The sequence below is a fragment of the Melanotaenia boesemani genome, chromosome 11 (assembly GCF_017639745.1).
Source record: "Melanotaenia boesemani isolate fMelBoe1 chromosome 11, fMelBoe1.pri, whole genome shotgun sequence".
Lineage (NCBI taxonomy): Eukaryota > Metazoa > Chordata > Actinopteri > Atheriniformes > Melanotaeniidae > Melanotaenia > Melanotaenia boesemani.
The window spans coordinates 2,872,790-2,885,895 of NC_055692.1; the positions used below are offsets into that span (position 1 = coordinate 2,872,790).

General features: G+C 41.5%; 1 protein-coding gene across 2 annotated transcripts in view; it reads left to right on the top strand.

Annotated features, from left to right (window-relative positions):
• Positions 1–6,211, top strand: part of LOC121648652 (spermatid perinuclear RNA-binding protein-like) — a 52,259-nt gene extending 46,048 nt beyond the window's left edge. The window contains exons 17-18 of one of the 2 annotated variants that reach the window (XM_041998901.1): positions 1,007–1,057; positions 5,434–6,211. In XM_041998901.1, the coding sequence (XP_041854835.1) occupies positions 1,007–1,057; positions 5,434–5,522 (140 nt within the window). In that variant the 3' untranslated portion in view covers positions 5,523–6,211. Of the gene's footprint in view, positions 1–1,006; positions 1,058–1,153; positions 3,457–5,433 lie in introns of those variants that run through there. The other variant, XM_041998902.1, reaches the window with a different exon arrangement.
• Positions 6,212–13,106: the final 6,895 nt, after the last annotated feature.

A 13,106-nucleotide genomic window follows, 5' to 3' on the forward strand; every position in this document is an offset into this window, starting at 1 on the left:
GTTTCCTTCCTGGTTCTGGTTCTATTGGAGGTTTTCCTTCCTGGTTCTGGTTCTGATGGAGGGTTTCCTTTCTAGTTCTGGTTCTATTGGAGGGTTTCCTTCCTGGTTCTGGTCCTGATGAAGGTTTTTCTTCCTGGTTCTGGTTCTGATGGAGAGTTTACTTCCTGGTTTTGGTTCTGATGGAGGGTTTCCTTTCTGGTTTTGGTTCTGATGGAGGGTTTCCTTCCTGGTTCTGGTTCTATTGGAGGTTTTCCTTCCTGGTTCTGGTTCTGATGGAGGTTTTCCTTCCTGGTTCTGGTTCTATTGGAGGTTTTCCTTCCTGGTTCTGGTTCTGATGGAGGGTTTCCTTTCTAGTTCTGGTTCTATTGGAGGGTTTCCTTCCTGGTTCTGGTCCTGATGGAGGTTTTTCTTCCTGGTTCTGGTTCTGATGGAGGTTTTCCTTCCTGGTTCTGGTTCTATTGGAGGTTTTCCTTCCTGGTTCTGGTTCTGATGGAGGGTTTCCTTTCTAGTTCTGGTTCTATTGGAGGGTTTCCTTCCTGGTTCTGGTTCTGATGGAGGGTTTCCTTCCTGGTTCTAGTTCTATTGGAGGGTTTCCTTCCTGGTTCTGGTTCTGATGGAGGGTTTTCTTCCTGGTTCTGGTTCTATTGGAGGTTTTCCTTCCTGGTTCTGGTTCTATTGGAGGTTTTACTTCCTGGTTCTGGTTCTGATGGAGGTTTGCACGCCTCTCAGAAGCCACCACAGAGACCAAAACTGCATGAGCCAGGGACAAAACCCAAGGCCCCATGAGCCCGAGGGCCACCCACCACTCCACAGGCCAACACCCAGTCCAGACATCCGCCCACCACGGGTCAGCACCTGTCCCAGCGCCCCGGCCAGGCACCGACCCCGTGCATGAGCCGGGGACAGAACCCAGAACCCAGGACCCCCGACTGTGGAGCTGTGGACGGAAACTGTGGATGATGTAGATGTATTTACATTCACAACAACCTTCTGTTTGCCTCCGTAGGTTTCGGTGCTCCTTACGGCTACAGCCCTGCCGGCGCCCTTCCCGCTTACGGTAAACATCCTGTTTCTCTGATCAATAATCAGTTCATCCCTTCAGTCTGGTCGTCACCTCATCCCAACATTTGAGTTTTTCTTGGTTCTTCCACAGGTTTTCCCTCCAGATTGCCCTCAGTAGTTTTACCCGTCATCAGAGTTCCCACAGCTTACCCCACCACCCATCTCTACCCCTATTAGGACCCCACCCTCCTCACAGGAGACCACTTGTTAAAGGAATGCACCTTCAGGCATCAAACCACCGATAATCTTCAGTCAGCTGCAAGCAGCAGCTTATGTTAAAGTTGTGGTTGTGTGAATACAGTTTGATTAATCATCATGGGAGAGTTTAGTGAGAGACTAGTTCAGACTGGTTGATGGAGATGAGTTACAGAGGAGCTCAGATCAAACCTTAAAGCACTGGACAGCAGTAACGGCAGAACAAGTAAAATACGCACGATGTGGTTTGGAAAAGTTCATCAGCAAAGCAATTTTCCAACGATGTAATCACTGGTTAGTGCATTTAAAATATTTAGCTAGAAATTAACCTCCAGGAGTGGCTTTTACTGGCTTTTCGGCTCATTAGAAGCAAAAAGTCCCCCCAAAAAACAGCAAACAATATTTCTGATTAATATGTTTATCACACAATAATAATATTTTTTATTATTTAAAGATTTAAATTGTACTAGAATTTAATACAAAACCTTTTTTGATGCATTATTTTTTTTTTTTTATTATTTTAACCCTGTCAATGCCTATTTGATCACATGTTCTTACTGTTTTCTGAAAAGACAGAAAAAGTTGTTTTTCATAAAATAGATTATCATTTAAATAATTGCATATTTGATTTAGTCATTTGAGCAAAATAAGTAGAAAAAAAATCAACATTTTTACACCTAAAAACCTAAAAAAGAACCTAAAAAGGTGTAAATTTGTCCTGGTCACCTTTTAGAACAATTTAAATTAGAATTTCAAAATTCTTCAAGAGAAACTTTTTTTATTTTTTACAAGAAAAAAAAAATGTCCCAAACTTAAAAGAAAAAAATCCCATAATTACCAACAAGATTTAAGAAAATAACTGAACTATAAATAAAAATATTTCTTTAAAAACAACTAACAACATTAAGAAAGAAACAGAACAAATATGCAGCCCTTTTTAGGGAAAAATGAAATATACACAAAGCCTGGAAATAAAGACAAATTATACCATCTGTGTCAGTTTTAGTCTTTAAAACAACTCAGACAGCATGAAGGACTAAAACTCACCATCACTGCAGAGCAGAGATGTCCAGTTCTGGTCCTCAAGGGTCGCAGTCCTGCAAGTTTTAGATGTTTCCTGCTCCAACAAACCTGATTCATATCAAATGGATCCAACAGCCTATCACATTCGGCACAATGGCCCATTAGTTAGAGTCAGGTGTGTTGGAGCAGGGAAACGTCTAAAACCTGTAGGACAGCGGGACTAAGTTGAAAAGCCTTATTTTAGATGTTTCCTGGGTCATTAACATATTTGGGTAGAAATTAGTTTGTTGAGGAGATCATTTTAATAATTAGAGCAGGAAAACGTCTAAAACCTGCAGGACTGCGACCCTCCAGGACCAGGACTGGACATGCTTGTTTTAGAGCAGTGAAGTAAATAACTGAGCGAGTCACGATGACGTTCTCCCACGTGGCTGGAAACAGCTCAGCTAACGATAACTTAAGTTTAGGTTCCTGCGGTAGAAGCATTAGTAGATGTTTCTCTTCCCGTCGGTCGGTCAGTTGGAGGGTCGGGCCGTGATGTTTCTGTCACCTATACAGCCTAAAAACAAAAGTAAAGAAAACAAAAACACCTTCCGAGAGGAAATAACTATATTTCTATTGTATTAAACCAGAGAGGCAACAGCTACAATAAATGCAATGTTTGGACACCAAGAACTAAAAATATTTACTGAAGATGTTTTTTAATCTGAGGAGCAGCAGAACTAACGACTCAACTGAGGATAAAGAACCGAATAAAAACAACTAAACTTTTATCTGGAGGCTACTGAAGACATAAAACTTCACTTATGGAGTTTAACAAACTTTCCTGTAAATATCAGCTATAAGAGAACTAAAACTACAACGTCTCCATGGAAACCAGACAACAGCAAACAAACTGAATGTGAGGGAGCGTCTTTCCCAGCAAGTCAGTTATTCCTTTAACAATTACTCCTGGATGTGAATGTTGTTCCTTTTCTCCGTTTTATGACGTTCTTGTTTTGTTTCTGTGGTGAGGAAACGAGCGGCTGGTTGCACTGAGGAACCTTCTCCCTTCGTTTCATCCCAAACGTTTACGGTTAAATATGAGTTAAAATCTTCTCTTATCAGAGATGTTTTATTTTGACCTGTTTGTAGATAAAATTCTTTTTAATAAATCAGTATTTTTTGTCAAATGTGGTTTTGGTTCATTATTTTTTCAGCCTCAAACAGGATGAGTCATCTTTCAAACTCCTTCAGGGTTTAAACTCGTGGACTGATTTCCTGCCCACTTTATTTCCAGACTTCTTCTAAAGCATAAAAAGCTTCTGTTCTTAACTTGCCCTAAACCTGTTCTAGTGCCAGTACTGTTCTGGTGGTGATGTTTTAAAGTTGATTTGATGCTGATTGGGAGGAAAAATCTGAAATTGGAGCATTACGTGTTGCCACAAAGCCCCTGAATCAGATCTGATGCTACCAGGTACCTTCATGTGGTCCCGTCATTATTTAAAGTGCTACAGAAGTTTCTGATGATCTGAGTGTAAAAACACTCGTCCTGAAAGACATGGAGTCTGAAACGCCATGAATCAAGACATCATGAAGTCCAAGCCGTTCTCCAAACAGCTGATTTATTCATGTTATCAGACAGTTTTATCATCAGTCTATCTGACGTCAGGGCGATGCCCCTGCTGATGGCGTGCTGCTGGAGGATGTTGCTCCAGGTGTGGGAAAGCAGGAACGCCCCTCATCCCGGGGGGCTCCTGGTCAAACCCCACACAAAATAAGACAACTAGTGCACCCCAAAGAAAAGATCCACTACAACAATAAATGCTACGTCATTTACGAAATTCCCAGTCGTTCATGCAGTAAAACGTGTAGCAGAAACAGGACTCCCTTTTAGCATACGCGGAAAAGATCATCAAAAGAAGGCGAAAGAGAAACAGAAAAAAGACAAACATGATCAAGAAAAGAACAGGAACTACAGGAAAACATGAACATAGCAGTGAGGGACCACTGCAACGGGAAAATCGCATCATGGGGTGAGAAAGGTCAACGTCATCCGCACCGAGCACATCTATGGACGCCGTGGAGATCAGAAAGCCAACCCACACCGCCATGAACCGGGATGAGGGGCGTTCCTGCTTTCCCACACCTGGAGCAACATCCTCCAGCAGCACGCCATCAGCAGGGGGCGGCACCGACCTGACGCTCAGATGGGCCGTAAGGGCAGGTCGGCGCCGCTTCATCAGCTGATTTGTACACGTCACACACCATCTGATGAAGATGGAAGGCGGCCATTGAAACACGTCAGGCAGGCTGCTGATAAAACTACGTGTCTGATAACAGACGAAATAAATGAGCTATAGAAAAATTATAGACATTATGAACTTTATTGGACTGGTTCTCTAAACAGGTCAGAGACAACGAAGAACAAATCAGGGTCAGGTTATAAAGATTCAGGGTGTCCATGAAGTCTCTTCACAATTTAAAACTTTATTAAAAAGACAATGACGCATGTTAATCAGATTAACTCAGTGGTTATCAAAGTTTTTAACCACGTTTTGTTTGTATTTCTGCATGTTTGGAATCCCTAAATCTAACATTTCCATACTGGTGGACTGGAGGGGCTGGCCCAAATCCTTGGCCACCTGGCTCCCCAGATGTCCCTCAGATTCCGGTCCTCGACGGCCGCTGTCCTGCAGGTTTTAGGTACTTCAACACACTAACTTAAATTAATGGGTGATTGCGCAGAACTTGACAACTAGCTGTTGGAGCCATTTAATTTGAATTAGTTGTGTTGGAGCAGGAAACATTGTAACCGACAGAACAGCAGCTCTCAGGCCGGAGGTTTGACACCCTGTTCTACGAGGTTACGATAAAGATATCACATATGGAATAAAGAAACGGGACACCAACGACCTGATGCCATTAACACTATTGATTTTCAGTCAATAATTCTCTGCTAATTCAAACACTGGTTGGGCTGTAATCTGAACAAGCGAACTTAAAAACCATTAAACACTGAAGCTTTTTTTACTGACTCAGAGGTCACATGTAGGAACATTTCCCATTTTTTTCATCTTCACCGGTTCAAACTAAAAATGGAGGTTTTCTGTTCGCTGAGGCTGATCATTACTGCTCCTGTTAACCCTGGTTGCTCATGTCTTCTGTCCTTAGGTGGCCTGTACATCGACAGTGCCTATTACCAACCACAGACCATAGCTACACCTATAATCATCCACCTGGGCCCTCAAGATCTGTTCTGACCCTGGCGGTGTACCAGGACCAGACTCTGCAACAGACTCAACCTCCCGTCTCGTCCTTATTAAACTCTGTGGCTGCTCCTCTCCCGGCTTTCTGCCTCCACAAGGCGCATGGCGACAATAATGAAACATTATGGAAGTCGACACCTCGAGCAACGCGAGTCCAGGTCTGGTTTCAGTGAGTGGGAGGCAGTGGATGAGACTTCACCCGGCTCCCTCAGAAAATGTCAATAATACACAAAGCAATACTCTGTCTGCCTTCAGGGGCCTCAGCTGGTTCCAAAGCATCCACAGCTTCATTTTAAACAGCCCAGCAGCATCTGCACCCTCACAGCACCGTCACATACTGTATGAAACACATTTACCATCTATACATGTGGATGTTAATGTTATTAGATTTGAATATTTATAACCCAGCAACAGGTGAAAAAACATATTTATACTATATCTCTAAATGTAAATACACCAGTGACTGAAGCAGCTTTGTATTTTAACTGCTTTTACATTATATATATACATATATAAATATATTAAGTTACCTAGATTTTACAGATTGTCAATAAAATTGTATTGGATTATATAACCCTGAATCAAACATTACTGCATACAGTAGATTTAGTGGTAATTTTCCAGTCTGAAAAAAGAAATCTTAAATTAATGATTATTTTCATGTCTGTCATCTCTGCTGTCAGTACTTTTACAAGTCATCTTTCACTTTAAGTCATTTGAATGTAACATGTAAAACACTTTCCTTACTAAATAATTTACCTTTACAATTATTAAAATATGGTTAGTAAACTCTTTTAACCCTTTAAACCCTAACCCAAGAAAAATGTGGCCTTTATTTAGCCCTTTAGCAAAATGTAAAAAAGTAATTAACAAAAGTAATTTTTGAATGTTTACCATTTATTACCCTATATGTCAACATTATTGTAGTGCAAAAGGTGTCCACCAGGGGGCAGAAGACAAGTATCATATTCTGTATAACAAGGTTTTGACCACAGATTTTACTATAAAGTGACGCAGAGTCTCAGAGCTGTATGTATCAGATATGATACACATGACATTAAAGGGTTAAAGTGTTGAAAATGGCCATAATGAATTCACAGGAAGTAGGGGTGTCACAGCATTAAGAGACTGACAAACAGAACATGAAATTAATTTTATTCTCTCACGATTCAGTGGCTACAAGATGTCCTGAATGGTCTTCAGTGGCATTGGACATCAAGTGGCAAAGCTTGATGGACCCTGGATGTTTCACACAGAGGTTTTTTCCCACCCAGTTCAGCGCTGGTGTTGAGCAGTGGAGGAAGATGGTGGTTGGCCTTGTGGCTATGCCACTGTGTATCTATTGCTACCATATCTACTATCACAGGCCTTTTCAGCCAGACAGGGTCCAATATTTGCCTTTGTGAAACACAGTCAAACCACCATCTTCAGTCTTGTTATCCACCATATAAGGGTTCAACAAACTAGATGTTGGGGTGAACACGGCGGCCAGATGCAGGGTCTTATACAGTTTGGTAAAAACTGCCATCAAGTTCCTAACCTCTTCTCCCGAAACAAGATCAATGGGCTGCATATTTTTACATATAAATTTTTTTGAATGCCTCTCATGATGGAGCTGCTGTAGCTGACTGTGCTGAAAAGCAGGCTGTCAGAAAACAAACTGCATTATAATATGATGCCTTTGCTGCCTCAGTCTGGTGGCAAATGAGCAGGTGAGTCTACAGAACTGTGGAGGAAGATAGGATGCTTCTTCACCTCTTAAACATTTTTTTTCCTCTTATGACGACTTTGCTCTAGATTTTTCTTATATTGTTGCAACTTCGCAAACTTATCATCAGCTTGTTTTACTGAGCTTACCAGGGTACGTATTAGGTCAAATTGATCCTAAAGTGCCCCTGCTGGATCACAAGGGAAACACTGCCACCCATCTATGTCAGGGATCACCAACTCTGGTCCTCGAGGGCCGGTGTCCTTCATTGAATGTTTCCCAACTGAGCAAATGGCATCATATTATTATAAGTACCAGTTCCCTGCATATTTTAGATGTTTCCCTGCTCCAACACACCTGATTCTGATTAATGGAACACTTCATTGAGTTCTTTGCAAACAAATACAGATTTGAGTCAAAGAAGCGGACTCAGGCCACCTTCAAGCGGACCAAATACAGGAAGTGAACTATAAAACAAAGTGCATTGTGAGTTCAGTGCACAGCATTGTGGGTAAACAACCAAAACAGCTCTGGACAGGAGACCGACTTGGGAGAATCAACTAGTAGATGAATGATTGAAACACATTATTGATAAGGTCGGATTTGTTTGAGTAGTGTAGCGTGAACTCAATCTCAGTCTGGATGAATCTCAGTCTCTTACACCCCTCAACTGAACCAAGTCCCCAATCGGATCGAGCCTAGTGAAGTATCCTGGGGTGAATGCACCCTAAGTGAACACCCAGCTCTCCACCTCGTCACTGTCTGTATTCTGAATCTGCAGAGGCTGACTCTTGGACCCTGTCCTGCAAAAATCCACGTCCAATTCCTCTGTCTTTGTAGTATTTAGGAGCAGAGACTTCTTGTTACTCCAGTCACTGAAGGCCTCTTATTAGCAGTCCGTTCTCATCTTCCTGCCCATCCCTGATACATGCAACTATCACAGTATCATCTGGATATTTCTGGAGGTAGCATGTCTCAGAGTTGTTCACAAAGTCTGCTGTGTAACAAAACGGGAGCTAGAACTGTTCCTTGTGGCGCACCAGTGCTACTGACCACCCTATCAGATCCCAGCTCCCCAACCTGACAAACTGGGCTCTTTCTGTCAGATAGTCCGTGATCCCAAGGATAACAAAGGAATCTGAACCCATTCTTTCAAATTTAACCTCCAGTACGGATGGCCTGATGGTTTTAAATGCACTTGAAAATTTGAAGAACATTATTCTCACGTATCTGTAAAATGATGCCACGTCTGTCCTGTAGCTCTTATACTCGATGCAGAAGACAGAAACACAGACGGACGGACAGTTTCAGCAAAAGATGCATGGAAGTATGAGGATGGCAACATATGACAACGTTTGACACAGATGTCGCTATTTACGCACTTAAGGAGCATAAATGGGCCTTTACTCTTTAGTCCTACCTACCTACCTTTACCTGCCTGTCCATGAGTCACTTCTGGGTGCAGAACTCTCCTTCCTTCTCTTCCCTTTCTTTGGCTGAAGCCTGTGGTCAAAGTTGGCAGCTCTCAGTGTTGAATTAAAAGTTTTTAAAGCTATTCCACTTAAATGTTATAAAGAGTTTTACTAGATCCATTACAGCCATTGTTATTAAAGCAAATGTTATGTAGAAAAACCAGCCCTCACCCTTTGAGGAAACAGAAGTGCACAGTATCTCATACCAGCCATTAAAAAAATCACTCATGGGTAAATTTCCTCACAGGCAAGTTAACAATTAGTCAAGGCTGGATTAGCTAGAAAAAGTCAGGAAATTAGCCGGTACGTGTTCTGTATACAACATTTGGAGCTTTTCGTATTCTGAAACGTTGCTTTTATGTACAGTCCTGGTTAAATTGACTCGAAGCATTTCCTTTCTAGACAAGAACGTTGGGAGTCAGTGGGTGTTTTAGTGGGTCTAAGTGTTTTTGAGAAAGAAAAGATGCACAATGCCTATTAAAACGTCTTAACAAAGCTTATTACAACTTCTATTAACTCTTGTCATATATATGGATGAAAGATAAATAATCATATGTATTTATTTTTTTAATGGTGGTGTGGTCTGAACCAGAGGAGCTTTAGGTAATATGTTTATTTATTTTGTTTCAAATTAAGTGGGTAACCATAGCAACAAGGAGACATTAAAAGCCTGCATTAATCTATTTAAAGCCTGTTCCAGGACTGGTTCAGAACTAACCTCTGATCCCCAACCAGCACCAACAATTCACTGGTCTACAACCAAGAACCACTTACAGAAGACTTGGCTGAGGTTATAGTGACCAGGAGGACCAGCTAACACAGGATGGCTTCCAGTCTCCCAAATCCAACAGATTTTCATTATCAAGCCATTAATAGCTCCTGTGGAATGTTTTAATGCCACCATCTGCTGTGAACAGCAGTCAGTGCTTCAATTTACACCAATATGGACAATGCGATTACTTATACCGTGGTCTGCATGAATACTCAATTCTGATTGGCTGGAGGGCGTCCATTAAAAAGTGATAATGGACACCTATAAAAGAAGTTCTGGCCAAATAGACTAATTGCTGTAAATTATTGCGCTGACTAAATGGTAGTTGGTAACTGTGGCAACAGAAACTCAGACGTCAGGCTGCAGACACCAGATCAGAGCAGCCTGCAGGCTTGTTGAACATGTAGGAAACTATCTGGTGAATTTGACTGTTTGAAACAAAATGTTGCATCATCCTCTGGACACACACCAGCTGTAAGAGCTGCACCCACCCTCTGAAATGTTTGTGTCACGTAACATAATGTTAATCAATCATCTCCCTTCCCTCCACTGACCAGGTCTAATACAACAGCTGACCAACCAGGTTCTGTGTCAGAACCAGTTACCTTGGTAACGCGTCACAGCGAAATAGTCCACTCAGCCACTTCTTGTAAAAAACGTACGATTTTACTGGTAAAAAACAACATTAACGCATTAATAATTAATTTAAGATTTTTTTCTTTCTTAATGGACCATGGTATAAGTGGGATAATGCCCTCCGAGGTGGCCATTAATTTATGATAATGGCCACCTCATCGGGCATTATCCTCTTACTTAAGGCCTATTTATACCCACGCAGAAGACTGATATGCAGACCGATGGACAGTTTCGTCCGTCTTCTGTGTCGGTTCCGTGCGTAATTTGGTCTGCTTTCAGGGAGCTTAGCTATCCATCGCTTGACACAGAAGACGGAGCAATACCACCGGATATCGCGGGGCAGTGCTGAGCAGAGTAGCTGACGTGATCAGCAAAAGAAACAAAGCACAGGACAAAAAAGAGCAGTAGCAGAATTAAGACGAGCGCAGCTGTAGAAACTGCATGAGCGTTTGGTTAAAGACTGTATGCGAGTGTTTAGAGCATGTTGGGCGGTTGGAAACAGCGACGTGTTACCCCTGCTAAACGGTGTCTGAAACTAACGTCGGCTCGGGGAGGGAACTCTACAACCGTGGGAACGCAACGGACACATGGAAGTATGTGTCATAGATTTGGGTCATTGACAGCTGTATGGGATAAGATGGGGTCTTGAAGGTAGCAGTTGCTTAGATGAAATCCTGATCCAACCCCATACCATAACAGAACCAGGCTTTTGGACCTTTTCTGACAACAGTCTGGATGCTCCTTCTGCTCTTTTCTCATGAGTCCAGGTTTCCACTGTGACGCCTCAGAGTCCAGAGACGTGGACGTTCTGCTCTGAAGCTCTGGAGCAGGTTAACATGCGGCTTCTTTTCTTCTCAGTAATGTTTGTGAATGTATTGTAGAGCTTGGTGAAAGTTTCCGCAGTAATCCTCCTTCATGTGGTTCTATCAGCTTGTTGATGGAAGACGGTTCTGGATGCTGGTCCGTCTGAGGGATCAGAGATCTGAACTGAAACATTTCCAGCATGTTTTGCAGGGATTCAGCTTAGACCTGCTTCCTGGTCTTTACACGCTGAAATTCCTCCGAATTGATTGACTGTAGAAGGAGAAATATGGAAATCCTTCAATCTTTCTTTGAGGAACGTTGTTTTTAAACATCTTTCATCCTCCAAGTCTCAGAATTTTGTAAATAAATTATTATAACAATCACTTGTTGAGGTCCCCAAAAATTAAGTTAATAAGATAAAATATAAATATTGTAAATCATCTTAATTTATTTTTATTGTCCTTATTTAAAGTTTTCTGATTTGAGGTGTAAATATAATTATTAACATGAGCAGCAGCCTGATGCTAACACTGTAGTAAAGTTTTTTTGTGACTACTTTTTGGTTTTAGAGACTTATTTATGATGCAGTTAGCTTAAATTAGCCTGTTTGCATACATTTAAGAAAAATTATCATTGCAATGGCAGAATAGTGATGATGCTGTTTATAAAGTGGTTGCAGATTTGATCATAAGCACAAGTGTCTGAAGCAATATTTAACTCAGGAAGCTTCATACCAGAGTTCATGTGATTATCCGTGAAGACCAGCCGATGTTTGACAGACTTAACGCCGCTGTTCTTATTTGTTTATTTGTTTACTGTGAAAATATTGATGGATGTTTCTGGTATAACCTAAAACAACATCAAAAGGATTTTAAGGTGATTATTCGAGTTTGGATAAAATATATGTGGAAATATGATCATATCATGGCCTCAGACTGGAAGTTCAAATATGACAAAGAAGTGTGAATCTAAGCATATTTACCAATAAATCCTGAATCCTTGCATCACTGTAAACATCGGGTCATATCATCTACCTAAAATAAACATGATTTTTATTAAAGAAGACACATTCTGACTCTTCTTTTCTTTATAAAATGACACTTTACCGAGCTTTTAATGGTTGCTTGGGACGTGATCTTTGTAGAGAACTTCTCTCAGGACGATGTTCCCGCTGGTTTTGGGACATATTACGTGGCCGTTAGTAGAAGAGATGGTTTATTTATTTAATTATTTTTTGAGGCTGAAGCCTGCGGGAGCAGAAAGTGATGATGGTTCAGATCCTGCTGGTATTTTTAGCAGATGGAGAAGCCAGAAGGTGTTGGATTACGCAATGTGAGCACATAGTAGCCTCACAGTTTATCATCTTACATCAGCTCAGAACAACAAAACAGGCACAGAAATCTTTGTTTAATCACTTTTTTAGACCAGAGGACAAAGATGTGTGATTAGTGATGAGGCGTGTTCACTTACTGTCATTGAAGATTTAAGTTCAAACATTTAAATAAATGACTATTTTCATTTGCTTCTTCTTCATCTATTATCTATACTGCTTTGTCAGCAGTCCGTCGCAGGGCCAGCACAGAAAGAGCCAAACAACCGTTTTTTACCTTGACTTGCATGTGTTTGGACAGTGAGAGGAAGCCAGCGGGAACCCAGGCATACAGGGGGAGAACATGGAAACTCCACCACTGTTCCACCCTCCCCCCAGCCGAGTCTCGAACCAGTGACCTTCTTGCTGCGATGCCTCAGCGCTAACCACCACAACCATGCAGCCACCTTTTTCTATTAGCTCATTTCTTCACGTTTAGTCCAACGTGCTTGAATTTAAATCTGGTTTTGATATTTTACGGTCTTCACCGCCTCTTCTCCCCTTCCTTCTTTAGCACGGTATGATCCATGTTACGGCTGGCCGCATGGTGCACCCATCAACATGAAACCTCACCCCCGCCTGCACTGATTCTGAGCAGAACTGAAGATTCAGTTCTTCCCAACAGAATCCACAAAGAACCGGCTCATTGGCTCCGGACCACATTCAGATTCATAGATAACAAATTTCAGTTAAATTCAGGTAAGCAAATTATTTTTAAATGTGTGCAACATAAGAAAATACAATAATGAAATATAATGCTAGTTCAGTTAGCATGCAAACGATGTGCGCTGTTGTTTAGCTATGCTATCGTCATCCT